The sequence below is a fragment of the Crocuta crocuta genome, unplaced genomic scaffold (assembly GCF_008692635.1).
Source record: "Crocuta crocuta isolate KB4526 unplaced genomic scaffold, BGI_CrCroc_1.0 scaffold160, whole genome shotgun sequence".
Lineage (NCBI taxonomy): Eukaryota > Metazoa > Chordata > Mammalia > Carnivora > Hyaenidae > Crocuta > Crocuta crocuta.
The window spans coordinates 4,349,766-4,367,052 of record NW_027527591.1 but is presented as its reverse complement, the minus strand read 5'-3'; the positions used below and the strand labels follow the sequence as shown (position 1 = coordinate 4,367,052).

The 17,287-nt window shown below is 36.9% G+C and overlaps 1 protein-coding gene across 1 annotated transcript in view; it reads left to right on the top strand.

Moving 5' to 3' along the window:
* Window positions 1-17,287, top strand: part of PTH2R (parathyroid hormone 2 receptor) — a 59,470-nt gene that overhangs the window by 23,652 nt on the left and 18,531 nt on the right. The window contains exons 7-8 of the mRNA XM_077771388.1: window positions 6,997-7,057; window positions 14,745-14,811. Coding sequence (XP_077627514.1) covers window positions 6,997-7,057; window positions 14,745-14,811 — 128 coding nt within the window. The remainder of the gene's footprint in view (window positions 1-6,996; window positions 7,058-14,744; window positions 14,812-17,287) is intronic.

Below are 17,287 nucleotides of genomic sequence, written 5' to 3'. Positions count from 1 at the left end.
ACTAATTATGTAGACTTATCATGTCTTTTGGAAAAACATAATTCAGATTACTTTATGCATACATAATTTAAAAAAGGATAACCAGCTCACATTCCAAAAATGCCTTATCAGTACTAGACTGGACTAGGCGCTAACTCAACATGACATGGAGAAAAGGATGTTGCTTTTTTGTTCAAATTTAAGAAAAATTAAAACTCATATGTGGTTGCAATTAAGAAACATCATGATCAACAAATGCAGATCTCAATTGTTATTTTATTTTTTTAAAGCTTATTTATTTTGAGAGAAAGAACACACACACACACACACACACACACACACACACACACGAGAGTGGGGGAGGGGCATGGATAGAGGGGAAGAGAATCCTAAGTAGGCTCCGCACTGTTAGTGCAGAGCCCTATGTGGGGTTTGAATTCATGAACCATGAGATCAGGACCAGAGCCAAAATCAAGAGTTGGATTCTTAATTGACTGAGCCACCCAGGTATCATTTTATATTCAAATTATGAGGTGCTTGGCATTGGGAAAAAATTAACTAAGTGGTTCAAGATTAAATTTGAAGGGCTTTTTTTTCCTCCTCAAATTAAAAATATTTCTTTGTTTGCTTTACCTTAATATTGTTATAACATTTGAAAATGTGAAGTACGGAATATTGAATTTTCTACTAGTTAATGAATAACTTTTAAGAAAACAAAGGGTCTATTTACTATAACATTTCATTTATTATGAAATGATTTTTGTGAATAAAGTTTTATTTCTGAAGGCAGTGTGTCTATTTTAAAGCTCTGCTTTTGACTAGCAGTTGCTAAAAATAAAAAAGATGCATTTTATTTTTTTAGAGTACTTTGGAAATTTCCTCAATAGTTTCTGGCAGTTTGCCTTCAAATCATAATTACATCTTTGTACTCACATAATTACTAGAAGTTGGTAAAGGTGTTGATAGAAAATTCAGCAATGAGTGTAGATATCTGTCTGAGTTACGTTTTATATTTTGGATTTCAGCACCACTGGTCACACATAATAAACTCTTTTTTCTCTATTTACTTATTGGTTTGATGGCTAACTCCCCCATTAACTGTTATTTGGTCAGGGGTGCCCAGAGTGGTTCAGTTGGTTAAGCCTCCAACTATGGCTTGCATCAATATCTTGCACTTCGTGAATCTGAGCCCCATGTTAGGCTCTGTGCTGACAGCTCAGTCTGTTCCTTTTTAATGTCAGGAGTTTGTATCACTTAAACCCAAGAAACTAGTTTTCAAATCTTTCTACAAAAATAAAAAAAAGAATTGGAAAAAAAAACAAAAAAAAACCAACAACAGTCCAGTGAGCTTCTATTCAAGTATGAATTTCTTACCTTCCTTTACAACTTTTACTGATTTGTCCACAAGAAATTTGACATTGGAATGATAACTATAGTAGAGAAGCATCGTTACTTGAAATCTTCTTTTTATCAAATGGCTGAAGAACAAACATGAAATCAAGTAGGCTTCATATGGAAGCTTTCTTTGAATAGCATTTACATAGATATGTCATGCACACTTAACTACAATCTGAAACACTAATGACCAATCATTATAGAATTACAGTTCTCCACTTAGTCTACCTTCTGACTCTCTCTCTTTGCAACTCCATTTTTAAAAAATGCTCTAACCCTCAGAACGCTGTCTTTGTCAGTTGTCTTGCTTGTTCAATAAATGTATAATAAACAAAACCAATGCTCTAGTCGAGGGCATATATAATTATAGCTATATTCTTTTAAGAATATCTCTCCATTCCTTAAATGAAGCTACCGTTTAATGAAGTAAATACCTAAGTCTATTTGAGTAATAGACTGTTTTTCCCTTAACACTGACAGTCTGATTGGAAAATAATCATTTTTGTTTCTGACTCATTTTTCGGAATTCCTATAAGGAAAACAATGATCAAAAACATTATAGCTGCTTTGCAGGATCCTTTGCTAGAAATAATTTAGAATGAATCCAATTTTGTGCTTTCTTTCAATGATGTGATTTATGGGCTTCATGTGAGAAGACAACTTGCTTGGATTCCTATGTTACTCATTGGACCCAATCATTTTACCTTTAAGCTCTCTTCAGCTAAATAAATACTCAGAACGTTATTGCTCACATTATAGTGATGTGTGCAGCTATATCATTTGCATTGATTTTAGTGATTCTTAAGAATAAATTGGAAGGGAAGGAAATCACAGTCTTAAAATAACTGTTTCTTCATCACAAAACAAGATTTTCATCACAAAACAAGATGTATACCAAGGAGTAAAGGAAAAATCCAATGATGACTATATTTCTTTTCTTTCAGCCAAATTCTTAATTGTCCCTCTTCCTGCTTCAATTTTCTCATAAATTAGGCACTTTATTCTTGGTTCCATTTTGTTCTTTCATGTATGCATTATTTTTCTATGTATTTCATTCTCTATTTAAAATATATCAGTCTTATTCATTCATCTTAGTGAATGTGGTCATTTTCCTCTATATTAGCAACCATTCTTAATTTTCAACTGTTAGATAAGATGCCAGGATGTATACATTGTCATATAAGATCACCTTTCCTGGTTATACCGTGTAGTCATGTCTCTTTTGCCAAGCTTTCATGTAGAATATTTTCATATTCTGTATTCTCTGAAAATAATCAGGAGAACAGTACATTGGCAGTTTTATTATCTCTGTATAAGCTGATGTCAATTCAGCAAATATTTTTTGATTATCCAGCTGGCAGTAAATATGATTGAAATACAGAGATATGTGGTAAATAGTCTGTGCACACAAGAAGTGTGCAGTCTGACCCAGTAGGTTATTTTGTTTTGTTTGCCTGTTCTGGTCACTTGTGATCATAAATGAAAATGTTTGACTTGTAAGATCTGTTCTCCAAAAAGTTATTTACAATAGTCAAATAATACCTTTATACAATTAAAAAATCTAGAAGAGCTATTTCTCCCATCCTTTATGATTTTTAATTCCATTATTATTTCTACTGAAGATTGCCTTAAACTTAAAATTGCATTTAACAAGTGGAGTCAGTAGAAGATCTATATTTTAACCCTCCCTTATGAAAGATACAGAACAAACTTTTCAAATGTAATTTGAGGTTTTACTCTGAACCATTTAAAATTATACGGATTATTACCTTTTTAACAGAAAACAAATTATAGTCAAGTTTAGATTTACATATGTAGCAATTATGTAAGTTTATCTCAGTGGGTTCACCTGGTTTTAAGATTTCATCTCATCTCCACTAATTCGATCTTCTTTAGTTTCTGCCCAGTGGCAATATTTAATTCAGTAAGCCTATTTTCTTTTTTATTGCAACTCTTCTATTTCAGACTGTCCTTTTCCACAGTACCTTACTGCATTTTTTGGACTATAATAAAACATATTTTTAAAATATTTCTTCTGTTTCCTATAGCAATTCCATCTCAGGAGGAGATAGTTCTTCTAAAGTTTCATAAGTAGATACTCTTCCTCATAACAATGGAAGATTCCAAAGGTTTTGCAGTTTTCCTGAAAAAAAGAAGTACTCATTCAGCATTGGCTTCAAGTCCCATAAGAGTTGAGAACAATTCTACCAAAATCATATGAAGGCACTTCTAAGTTCCCTAAAGACTGAAATCTAGGTGATGGATAGTGAATTCCAGCGTCCTGTGACGAGTAGAGGGAGAACGGCAGGTATAGCTTGAAACTTCAGGTCTGAGCAGTCCATATGTTGACTAGATTCCCTGGGGAATCAGTATTTCTGGTTACTAAGATACTGTATGTCTGTAGCTAATCCAGATAGCCCATGTCATGATGGGTCTCTAATTTCTAGAACTAACTTTACACTTTATGACCAATCTGTGATTTTACACTAGTACTAGCACTACAGGAAGAGAGTAAGGCTGAGGCATGGCTTATGAAGCCTATGCAAATATCCAAAACAAGATGAAACTATGTGGACCAAGATGAGAAGATCCTATTTACTGTCTTTGGCTTCAAAGCATCCCTGTTTTATGCTGTGGGCTGCTGCCTAAGTTTTTATTTGAAGAAAGAGTTTAATTGCTAAAACGTTTTTGACTACCATTAATTAGTCCAAAACTTCATTTTATTTTTTAATTTTTAAACTTTTTTATTATTAAAAAAATTTTAAATGTTTATTTATTTTTGAGGGGCAAGGACAGAGTGTGAGTGGGTGAGGGGCAGAGAGAGAGGGAGACACAGAATCCGAATCAGGCTCCAGGTTCTGAGCTGTCAGCAGAGAGCCTGACGCAGGGCTTGAACTCACGATCTCTGAGATCATAACCCAAGTGAAATTGATCGCCCAACCTACTATGCCACCCAGGCGCCCCCAAAACTTCATTTTAAAGGAGAGTAGTAATGGAGCCACATGAGAACCCATGTCTACTTATTTTTATCTTTTATTTTTTTTTAAGTTTATTTATTTTGAGAGAGACAGAGTGAATGTGAGGGGGGCAGGTGCAGAGAGAGAGGGAGGGAGAGAGAATCATAAGCATGCTCTGCACTGTCAGCACAGAGCCCAACACAGGGCTCAAACTCAAGAACTGTGAGATCATGACCTGAGCTGAACTCAAGAGTTTGATGCTCAGCCTACTGAACCATCCAGGTGCTCCCCACCCCCACCCCCATGTCTACTTATTTTTGGACCAGAGATTGTTTCCCTCTCAGAGTCACTTCTTTATACTGACATTTTATGAAGATTACTCAGCTCTCAAGGTAAATGTATATATTGAGTAACATTTGAATTTACATTACATTTACTTAAGTTAGCATTCAAATTTAAAATAAAGTCTAAATTTCAAACATTTTCCCCTGTATTTATGTGTTCCCAATTCTGCAATGATGTGATACCAAGATTGGTAATCAAAAATCCTTAAATCCCAAAAATGGTTTTAATTCTTTTTCCTCCATGGTTGCCTCTGTGCTAGTTTTGTGAGTGAGAGTCTTCCAAGAGGCTGAGAAAAGTAATTTCATTAAGACATAATGTCTGATAGAAGATATTTGTTATAATGATCATCTAAAGCAGAATCTCAGCTCAAGTGCCATTGGTCAATGTGTATAGAACATTATTCAGGAAATTGCTTGATTGGGAGATGGTAAAGGAAGCAAAAGATAAATACCCGTAAGTGAGAAAATGTGAAAATTCTGATCAAAGACAGACACTATTTTAAAATAGGCAAGGCAGCAGAACAGTAAAGAGAGCTATGTCAGGGCTTTTTGAACCACCCTGTTAGAAGGATCCAGACTCCCTTCATTACACAGCATTATTCTTGTTTCCTCTTTCAGGGTGCTGACTGATACCTGAAGTTATGTTATTAATTTTGCATCTCCCTATAGAATATGCTTCAGAAAAACAGGAATATTGTTGATCTGTTTATTTCAGAACTATAAAGTATTCTGAAACTAGAACAATCCTTGACACATACGTAGGCACTTAATGAATACTTACTGGATGGGTGGTTGGAAGGATGGATAGATGGATGGACAGAAAGATAGATAAAATATGTGAACTGAGCCTAAGAAAGAACCAGAGTTGTGTAGATTTATTTTTTAATGTTTATTTATTTTTAAGAGAAAGAGAGACAGAGTGTGAGCAGGGGAGGGGCAGAGAGAGACGGAGACACAGAATCTGAAGCAGGCTCCAGGCTTTGAGCTGTCAGCATGGAACTTAACACAGGGCTCGAACCCACAAACTGTGAGACTATGACCTGAGCTAAAGCTTAACTGACTGAGCCACCAGGCGCCCCCTGGGTAGATCTATTTTGACAAAAATAATTTCCTGGAACATAGAATTTGAAATTAAATGGCCACCCAGGCAGGATGAGGTTAACTTCAATGAGATGATCACCAAGGAGGCCAAAATTTTCTCTATTGCAGGGCACCATCTTATTTTCACTTTTAATGGCATTTTTCTTCATCTGAACCTATTCTTTTTCACTTTTTTGCTAAAAAGGCATACTCAAAATTTACAAATGTATTTTTAAAAGTAAAGAATTTAATATTGTGTTTAATAAAAAAATGTAAGTTAGATTAAAACTTTTTCTCTCCCCTTGTAAAGTGCTTCCCAACTTCTGCAATGTTTTCACTATGCTCTCTTTCCTTTGTTTAAACTGCTTTCATAAATTCTGCAGAATGGGAAGCTGTCCATTAAATCTTTTGGTCCTTTTTGTCATTTTCCATAAAAGTTATGGTTTGTGATTTTTTGTGTGTGATGTCAGAGTCTAATCAACTATAACATAAGCCAAACAGTCAGCCTTTGCTGTGGGCAGACTTTTTACACTCATGGAAAGTCAGTGTAATAGATATGACATTGCAAGCTCACAAGGTGTTTACCATTTATGAAGGATATATATCTCATGCTTAAATCATCAAACTAACTTAGGGCTCACCCTTCACTATGGTCTTACTGAATGCAAATGCTTATCTTGAGCCAATATGAAATTTCCTGAAAAGAAGAGGCTACATTGATCGAAACTTCCCAGTTTTATAACTTTTATATATACTTCCCGGTATAGTTTCTCTAACAGCTTGTACTTTTAGAATGTGCAAAGTTCTAATTTTTTGAACTAACAATGTCCCTGCAGCTCCTGATGAAGTCTGCGGCTTCATTCCCCCTTGAAGGCATGTAGCTGTCAGTTTGGCAAGAGTCAAAGTCCAGTGCTCCAACCGCTACCTGCTTCTGGCCCCAGGAATTTCTGTCCCCTCCCCATATGGCTTGATTCTACATCCCTCCAGGGGACATTGGGCCAGCCTTCAAATCTGCAGACTTTCAGGGGCACATGCAGCAGTGTACCTGGCTTGTTTCTCAAGGGGGCAAGAGGAAAAACTAAGAAGAATTTCACATTGATATACCCATATTTTTCATATGGGTATTTTCTGTTTTTCTCTCTCAACTTTTGATAGTATATTCTTATGTGTGCTGAGTATGAGGCTAAAAATTCCCTTAATCTTAAAATAAGTATGGCCTCTGAATTCTTTTTTGATTACAGGGTTCCCGGCAGCTTTTGTTGTAGCCTGGGCTGTGGCGCGAGCGACTCTGGCTGATGCAAGGTGAGTGAAAAAGAAGAGGTAAGGAGAGAACCTAAAATTTCCTAAGACTCAGTCTTCCTGCCTGGAATTTACACTGGCTGCTGTTGTGGACCACATTTCCCTTGATGGACGTCATGTAGGAAATTACCTTGGTGAACTTGTAGCCTTTGATACATTACCAGCAAGCTATCCATCCCAGAGGTCATGGGACAGAAAGACTTGCAGACCAGATTAGAATGCTTGACCTCCTTAGTTTGTAATATCATTTAAAAACATATGGTGAGAATCAAGGGGAAGGAGATGGGTAAGTTAAGATATGATGCAAGCATGTGGAAGGACCACACTACTTGAGTTCCAGAATGGGCCATATTCAGATTTTCTCTCTCAATCTGTCCATGTCAGCCGTCCCTACTGATGGTGTGGTTATGAAGACCAGAGATGTGGTTGCAGCAAGGAGACTTGCACACAGAAGGTGCCCGGGGCCAATGACACCCATTTGCTTTCTCGTATTGATGAGAGGAAAGTGTGCTTGGTCATAGCTGTAGCTGGCCAGTTAGTCTGCTAAACAGCTTTGGGTTTTATTTGGGTTCCTTCCAAATAATATGTGGGCATGGGTTTTACCAACCAGTGGCTGAATTAGGATGTCAAGGATATTGAACACTTCCTGTCTATCAGAGATATTTTGTGTCTCTTATATATTTGGTATATCATGAATATATAGTGCCCATGTTATAGTGTTGTGTTTAACATGCATGGGCTCCACTCCTCACCTACTTATCTCTATTTGATGCAAACTACGGGTTTTGTCCATCCCATTTGGGTTTTTTTTTGGTCTTTTATAGCATAATTAAATGTTTTCAAAAATTAAAACAAATGTACATTGGAAGTGGAATCCATTCTAGTGAATTGCTAAGATTATCAAGTAGCCTGGGGTTAATTTGAAGTAGCATATTATTATTTTTATTGTTTTAATGTTTATTTTTGAGAGGGAAGGGAGGGGCAGAAAGAGAGGAAGAAAGGATCTGAAGCAGGCTATGTGCTGACACCAGCGAGCCCAAGTTCGGGTCTCGAACTCATGAACTGTGAGATCATGACCTGAGCTGAAGTCCAACCCTTAATCAACTGAGCCATTCAGGAGCCCCTGAAGGACCATTTTAAAGTACAGCGCAGTGATGATGAATGATGGTAAAAGACCCTTTTTTTTTTAGATTTACACAGACCTGAGTTCAAATTTTGGTTTAGCTGCTATTAATTTTGAGACCATGGGAAACACACATGACCTCTTTGTACTTCATTTCTTAATATAAAACAGAGATAATAATGTATACATGACATTTGTAGAGACAAAACACTTAGCACAGAGCCTGGTAGCTGGCAGGCACTAAATGGGAACGTGATGAGGAAGAGTTTAGGTGTGGGTAACTTATAGGCCTCTTCTACTACTGGTTGGTTCTGTGACAACAGGTACACTACCTGGCCTCTCTGAGCCTTGGTTTTCTCATCGATCAAGTGCAGATAAAATGAATATTACTCTTCCTGAGGTTATTGTAAGATTGAAGGAGAATCTATGTAAAATACTTAGGGTTTTGGAATAGGGTTTGGAATAATAAGTACTAAATATGTATTAGCAAGTATTATTCCCTTAATTATTTCATTAATTTATACCTATAGATAATGTCTGATCAAAAATAATGTTTCTGTTATGTTATTCCATTAGAAAGCAGGACTTATCCTTTCATTGATCCTAGCTGATGATATTTATCCTATCAAGCCGGTGGAACCTTGATTCTGCTAAAGTTAGAGCTTAAATATGAAGCTGGTGAAGAGATGGGGGCCACCTCTTCCAAATATTTATAGGTCCATTAGGATGGTTGGTGTTTTTTCAGCGACAATGACAACAAATTTGCATTTTATAAAGATCGTTACCAGCATACAGAGGAAAAATTGGAGAAAAGTAATAATAAAGATTGCAGCTAGCATTTTCTTAAAGTTTATTTATTTATTTTGAGTAGAGTGGGGAAAGGGGCAGAGAGGGAGGGAGAGAGAGAATCCCAAGCAGGCTCCACGTTATCAGAGCAAGCCCAACACAGAGCTCGATCTCACAAACCATGACATCATGACCTGAGCTGAAATCAGGAGTCAGACACTTAACCGACTGAGCCACCCAGGCACCCCCAGTAGCTAGCATTTTTGAATGATACCCACATTTCAGGTACTCTCTAAGGGTTCTGTAAATATTAGTTTAATTGAACATCATGCCAGCCCTATGAGACTGAGGCCAGAACAGTTGTAGCCAACATTGCACAGCCACAGTGGTAGAGAAGGAATTTGTCTAGACCATTGGGCTCCAGAGGCACTCAATAAATACTATGAGCAGAGTCCATGTTTCTGTTAAGATTAGTGGTATTTTTATTTTCCGTGGAGGAGGAGTTTTGTAAAGAGATTCCTTTTACGTTGTCACTGACAGCTGCTCACTCCTCAGTAGCTTCCACCCCTCTGGTAATAAGGCATGCACAGTGGAAAATGCCCACTGTACACTGGACAGTTTTTCATGCCTTCATTCGATCTTCTCTTTGTCCTTCTACCACTTGTAGTTGTTTCCATTCTCTAAATCAGAAATAGTTTGTCACCTACCATGGACTTCTCAATAGTTCACACTTTTTGCTGCAGTGTGAACTCATGCTTGGGCCTTGGTATTTGTGTAAACACACAGAGCTGTTTACTAGCACATTTTCTCTCATTCACATGTTACAACTACATCTGCGTTTCATGGTGTTCAGAAAGGAAAACCATAACTACAAGTACTCTGCCACTTCAATATGTTTGAAACGCACTATGCCGCCACATAAAATCTTCCTTACCAAATTCCTGTAGCATTTTGTATGTATATTCTGTTATTTTCCCTACTATCTTATTTCTCTTGATGTGCATGTATAACTGTCACATTTGAAAAAAAAAACCTATGAATTACAAATGGGCAGGAGTGAAATTCTCTGTTTTATAATAGAGAACTCTCCAATGCTTGCTAATCAGTTCTTACAGATCTATTTGGCCACTTTCCTCCATTTTCTAAGTGTTTCTGGAGCAAGATAAAGTTTGACTCAGTGCAAATTGTGAGTTACCAGGAGATGCATTTTCTCGTCCATTTGTTAATTGTGACCATTTCCCTTAGCCTCAGACTTCCCATTCGTAAAATGAAAATATTCTTGGCGATGAGTAAGGTTGTGAGTCTGCAGGGGTTGGATTTGAAAATCAGATGAGAGCCCATTTATGAAAGGGCTTTGTAAACTCCAACTTCTTTTTTTTTTATTTTTTAATGTTTATTTTTATTTTTCAGAGAGCAAGATTGGCAGAGTGAGAGCAGCGGGGGCAGGGGTGTAGAGAGAGGGAGACAGAATCCGAAGCAGGCTCCAGGCTCTGAGCTGTCAGCACAGAGCCCAATGTGGGGCTTGAACCCATGAACCATGAGATCATGACCTGAGCTTAACTGACTGAGCCACCCAGGTACCCCTGTAAACTCCAACTTCTATGCAAACATTAAATTTGCTAATAATTGAGTGTTAATGTTATCAACATTATCATTATTGCTATATGTATATGGTGATATTGGAAATGTCAAAGAAAACTTATAGCATCTGCTATTTGATTTCTTGCAGGGTGGGTTGAGTCCGTAAAGAGGTACTAAATAATGCTAAAAAATTTTACCCTGAGGTGTGCAACCGTATAACTTAGCTTTGGAATTTTAGAGAAAGTAGATCATAAGGTATTTTTTGGTTCAATCCTCTCATTTGGGAGATGAGTAAAAGGCTCCCAGAGACATCAAGTTACATTTCAAAATCTACAGTCAGCCTGTAGCAATTTTGACTCACTCATCTGTTCAGCAGATATTCCAAGCCTTGAGCACAGAAAGCAAGCAAATATATTCACAATGCATTTTATATTGAATTAGATAATTAGTTTTCTTAGCTATCTTGTATTCTTTCTTAAGAATCATAAACTGAATCATACACCATTAACAGTCATTTGTATTTTCAAGAAAAAAATAAGAATTGTACATATTATATTTGAGGCACCTTTAGGTGCATAATATTTCAAAAAATACAACTGATACTGAATATTGCTCTAAACAGTTGAATTAATGTCAAAAATGAAATATAAGTTAGATTCTGTAACTCTTCTGTGCAAGACATTTATTCCTGCCTTACATAGAATAAAATTTTGAATTTTATAGTGTCCTGATCTCATGATAATTGGGTTAAGGGGTCATTTTGTTTTTATTTTGCATATGAAATAAAACTGTGTTGTCACATACATGGCATGATTTCAAAGTTGCCTAACTTGATTTTTCACGCAATTCAGCTTGTCTCTAGATAGAAAGTTTTTGTGGGTTTTCTTGAGGGTAATCTGACCTACACAGAGTTCTCTGCTACAAAGTTAAACTTTGCAGCCAGCTTAGAGCATCTACAAAGGATGAACGGGATCTCCGCTCCTGTCTCTAACATTTGAGGTTCCTCTTTTTTTCTATTCTGGCCTTTCAAAACGAGAGCTCTGATTTTCTCTGTGGCCTTGCCTATGAGAGGTAAGCTGATCAGACTCTGTTTTGGAAGATCCTTTAAATGCTACTGAATACACAAAGGAGGTCTTACAGTTCTAAAATTCTATCAGAAGTTATTTGGCTAAGCTAGGGTAAGAAAATTGAGTAGTTTTGATTGGACAAATGAGCTTAGAAAGTGGGTATTTTTGTTTCTCTTTCTTTTTACTTAACAAAAGCAAAACCTTATTACCTTCTCCCGGCTCATTCAAAGGAGAGGAGACGCCAGCGGAAAAGTGGGACCATCTTGCAAAGGACTTGAAAGATAGCTTCTACCAGTTCTAGGAAACCTGCGTGGCTCCCAGGGCTTCTGAGACTTCCCCTGCTCTTATCCCATTGTGAGCTGTGGACACAATATAGGTGTCAGTACAGGTCCCTGGAGCTGTTCTGATGGAACAGAGCCTCTCTTACTCCCTGTGTGGCTCCAGGGAGTCCTACTTTCTAGTCAGATCTTTGTGCCTCTTACTCACCACTCAGAACTGCGTTTTTACTGGCATCCATTGCTGCATTTTAGAGAGTGTCAACATTTAATTCGTGAAGTCTGAACAGAGGGTAGTTTCTGAGCCATGTTAACAAACACAGCATGAGCTGGGACACTGAAGAATTAATGAAAAACAAGGATTAATAGCATTTTTTCTTAAAGATCTGAAATCTCAGTTGCCTTTCATAGCAAAGGGTAAGTTTGAAGCTCCGACATTGAAAACTATCAATGTCAAGTTTTTCCTGTTTTTAGAGGTAGCTGGTTTTGACCTAGTTCCAAGTAGAAGGTTTTTTTATAGAGCTGAAATTGTACAACTGAAGTGCAGCGTGTTAGGAGACACCATGATGAAATGCCATTGAGGCAAATAAAGAAGATTGTGAAGATATTACCAAAAGTCAAAGCAAGAAGAAAATTTATGGAATCCAAGAGTCTTGCAGCTACTGAATCATGTTCAATTTGTGTTCATACAATACATGCTCCTTTTCATATAGTAGGAGGAGTTTTTAGGTAGTGTGATGGACATTGTGCACAGCTCAGTCACACTTATCCTTCGTGTGTAGCTGAATACGTGAATGCAAATAATGCTAGGAAATATTTAATAACATGTGAGCGCAAAATTTCCCTGTCTTCGATTTCCATGTTATTCAAACCTCAAGTCCGTTGACTTTGCAGATTGCAGTGTAGCAGGGTCAGGATTACACTTTGGTTTTGGGGTCTAGTTGATTCTACTGTCGTACATGCTTCTAACAGAATGCTGTGCTACTGAGCTGTCTTGGCACAGATAGGAAAAGAAATAAAAAATATACTGTTAAAAGGAAAGATGCAGTTGCCGGACAGACTATACATTGGATTTTTCTTAAGCAGGGAAAAGTAAGATTATAATATTTGGGTTTGTATATGCATAAGAAAACACTGGGAACATATACAATAAAGTAATAAAAGACATGATGCATAAGGAGAGAGACGGGCAGAGGAAGGTGAACATGGGAAGAACAGACATGTCTCAACGGCTGTCTATAGTTTGATTTTTCAACTGAGAATATATTGCCTGTATAAAAATATTAAAATTTAAAAATATATAGTCATTACATATATACTGAAAATGTTTTACCTTCAAGGGATAGTTGAAATAACTTTTTAACTTGTTCATTAATTTAAAAGTAACTTTTTGAGGTTTCTCTTCTAGAGTTAAAAAATGATCAATATATCCTTAATATTTTTAAATAAACTTTCATGTATTGTGCCCACAATTGATGCTAGGTTTTGTCTAAGGAGAAAGAACCCAAGAAAGAAGCTTTTATTCATGTATCTTTAATATATAAAAACTGTTTAAAATGCTACATTAAAGTTTCAAGCAAAACTAGTTTTTTTTCAACACTGTTCTATTTATTCCAATTTCACCCAATTGCACATCAGCCAGGGTGAGACTGAGTTAACTTACTTTGAATTCAATTCAATCCAAAAATATGTGTCCACTACCTGCATGCTCTATATTGCTGTAGGCACGTATCCTACATCAGAAAATGTGAACAGTGATCCCTGTTCATGTAGAAACTTAAGTTCTATCCGGGATGGGAGTGAAGCAAAAGATAAATGAATAAGTGAAACAAATAGGTAAATCATATAGCATTTTTATTAAGTACTGCTAAAAACAAGCTTTTTACAGTCCAAGATAAAATGGATTTTATGCTGATATAAAATGAGCATTGTCAAAGATCTTTTAACTCACTAATTAGTGAAGGAACCAATAAGATGTTATAAGTGGTACAAAGAAGAAATATAGGAATCACCTGCTTATATTTAACAAAATGAACACTGAAATAACTTTATAAATACATGCAAAAATTCAGTCTTAATAAGACAATAGTCTGTCATATTCCACCGAACACACTAGTTTTCACTTCTAGGCATAAAAATCACTTGCTTCTGGTTTTCTGATGCTTTTCTGTCAACAAAGATTATTTACATTACTGTCAGTTTTTTATTTTTAATGTTTATTAATTTTTGACACACACACACAGTGTGATTGGGGGTGGGGGGAGGGAGAGGGAGACAGACTCCAAGCAGGGTCCAGGCTCTGAGTTGTCGGCACAGAGCGGGACATGGGCTCAAACTCATGAACTGTGAGATCATGACCTGAGTTGAAGTCAGATGCTTAACCGACTGAGCCATCCAGGCGCCCCTGTCAGTATTTTATTGCATTTCGATAGGTAAGAATGCTTTGCATTATTGTCAGTATTCTACAGCAAGTGGAGTTATAACATAGAATTTCTGGAACTGCTGAAAGCGAGAAGACGTTCTCACTCCAGTGATAAAAATGAAGTATCAGGTGCACCGCATTTAAAAGACAATGATTTTTTGTGGCTCTGGAACCATGGTTTTGACTCTTGTTATTATAAAAATAAAGAATATTTATATTATAATGCTCTCAGTTCATCGTATGGAAACCAAGACCCATTACACATTTTTTTTTAACTGGTTTGGGTGTTTTAGGAGATTTTTTTTTTTTTTTGGTCTACTTATTTTTTAATCAAAAGTTTGGGAGTGGAGTGTTTGGTAAAACTTAAAATGCTACTTAATTCTTACTGCCTATTTGCTTGTCATTTTATTCATGGAGGTTCTTTTTCATGTCTCAGATGCTGGGAGCTTAGTGCTGGAAACATCAAGTGGATTTACCAAGCCCCAATCTTAGCAGCTATCGGGGTGAGTGTAAAAAGCCTGTGTAGTGGAAAGAAAGGAATAGAATGCATAATTAAATTGCTGCTAAAACTGAGAGAACGTGTGTCTGTCACTTTTTTCTACAAAGGTTTAGGAGACCCTCACATTATAGCAATAGCTGTTGGGAGAGTCTGGGCTGGGATCGTACCCTATTCGTGGCTGATGCTGGGATCCATGCAGAAAGCACAGACCTCGCTTTAGTCAGCTAGCACGTGGTTCAGTTCCAGGGCTTCAAAATATCTGTGACCATTTACACGTTCAAGGAGTTGGAAGGTCCTAAAACTCTTCCGTCTTTACATCTGTTATATTATAGCTCCACTTTACAGTTCTGATCACTTGACAGTAAGGAGGTCAGGAGGAGAAGACATAGCAGGAGAACAGAGGAATTATTGGGAGAAGGAAAAATGATAGGATGATTCATTAGAAAGCATTGACCATACCTCTTCCTTGGCATACTGTCTGAGTGGTTAAGAGGATGCTGTGAGGAGACATATCCCACAGAATCCTGGCTGATATGGAATTGGAAAGACTGGAGTAAGCAATACATGTTGCATGGACTTTATCTGCCTATAGTATTTCAGCTGCATATTATATCTGGTTTGTGAAAGAAAACAAAGTTACGCTTCTTTGTGTCAAGCCAAAATGTTTACTGTTGACTTCCCTTGAAGGCTTTATCTCATTAGCTTCTCTGTGGTTTGATCAAGAAATTATACCATCTCAGGTTTTCTTGTATTAATTCAAGATTATAAACATCTTAATAAAATGACTTATGTTTCCATATTAACCATCAAACCATTGGAAAGTAAAGTAGGAGCCTAGTTTGTAATGATTTTTTGGTTTTTCTTTGCTCTCCAGTTTCTTACTTTTCTCATTTTGTTCCTGTAGCACAGTGCATCACCCGGTTTGTCATTATGCTGCCACACTGGATGTAGAGGGATGGCCATTAATGGGACTGAGGTTTCATAGATCTACCCAGAGACAGAGAAAAGCTTGTTTATCTCATAGGAAAAATGCAGAAAGGAAAATAGAGAAGATCGAAAAGGACTCATTTCAAAAGCCCATTGACGTAAATATTTATAGGGGGAAGTAAAATGTAGACCCCTTTTAGAGAAGCCAGTTTCTTGCAAAAACAGCGTGTTAGCAATGTAGACTGGATTCTGTGTCGTGGGAGAAGCTATAAACGGACTGTGGGTAAATGAATGAATTACTTACATTTATAAACTCTTATCATTTTAATTTTAATGGAGGGCTGCTTTCTTAGTCTAGGGATAAACCACCCCATCAAACCGTCTAGTGATTAACTGTATCCCTGCGGGAACATGAATGAACTTAAAGATACAAATTGACTTTATAAAATAGGGTATAGTGTTTACCACGCTGATTTCCCTTTTATCCGCTAATACTCTATCCTCATCTGTGCTTCCCTGCCTTTCATTTTCTTTCCTCCTAGTTCCTCCTCTGCTGGGTTTGCTCATCTATTACTTACCATCCTCTTTTTAAGGGATAAATCAGGTCTTACTTTTAGTGTCTTCAGTGCCTTATACTAGAATTGTGAAAAAAGAGATAATTAAACATTATATGAAAATGTAGATGAGTTTACGAACAGCAGGTTTGAGTTTTCATTTGATGAAAAGAAAAGACCTGTTAAAGCTCTAAGAGATCCTTGCAAAATTAATAACTGAAGCAGAGGACAGTGGAGAAAAGTAAATCATAGGATGCCTTCCATTGAAACCATTGATTAAAATTTTTTTAATGTTTATTTATATTTGAGAGAGAGAGAGAGAGAGAGAGAAGCACAAGTGGGGGAGGGGCAGAGAGAGAGAGAGGGAGACACAGAATCCAAAGCAAGATCCAGGCTGTCTGCACAGAGCCTGACCAGGGGCTGGGACTCACAAACTATGAGATCATGGCCTGAGCCGAAGTGGGACTCTTACCTGACTGAGCCACCCAGGCACTCCCAATAACCACTGATTATTTTTTTTTTTTATCCAAAGCTTTGTGTTTGTATTTTTTGTTTGTTTGCAGATTGTAGTTACATCATCAAGATGGATGAGAAGTTAATTGCTGAGTTTTCTAAATTGAAAAGTAAAACAGTAAAGTTAGGTGATTATAGATGTTCTAGAAGATTCCCCATTGGGGAAAGAGAGCTAGAAATGATGGTACACTCAATGCATTTTGAAGAAAATTTAGGTGGAAGCCATCTTCATCTTCTTGAACTAAAATTATGCCAGCTCCAAAGCAAGAATTCTTGAATGTTTTTCCAATATCACAACATCCATTTAATCTCACAAATCAGAGAAGATTCAAGACCACCTTTCTGTTTGCTGAGTGACCTTTTTGTTTTAGTATTACAATTCAGTCATCACAGTTCCCGTTAAGATTCTCTCATTTTAGCGGCGCCTGGGTGGCTTAGTTGGTTAAGCGTCCGACTTTCGTTTCGGTCATGATCTTGCGGTTCGTG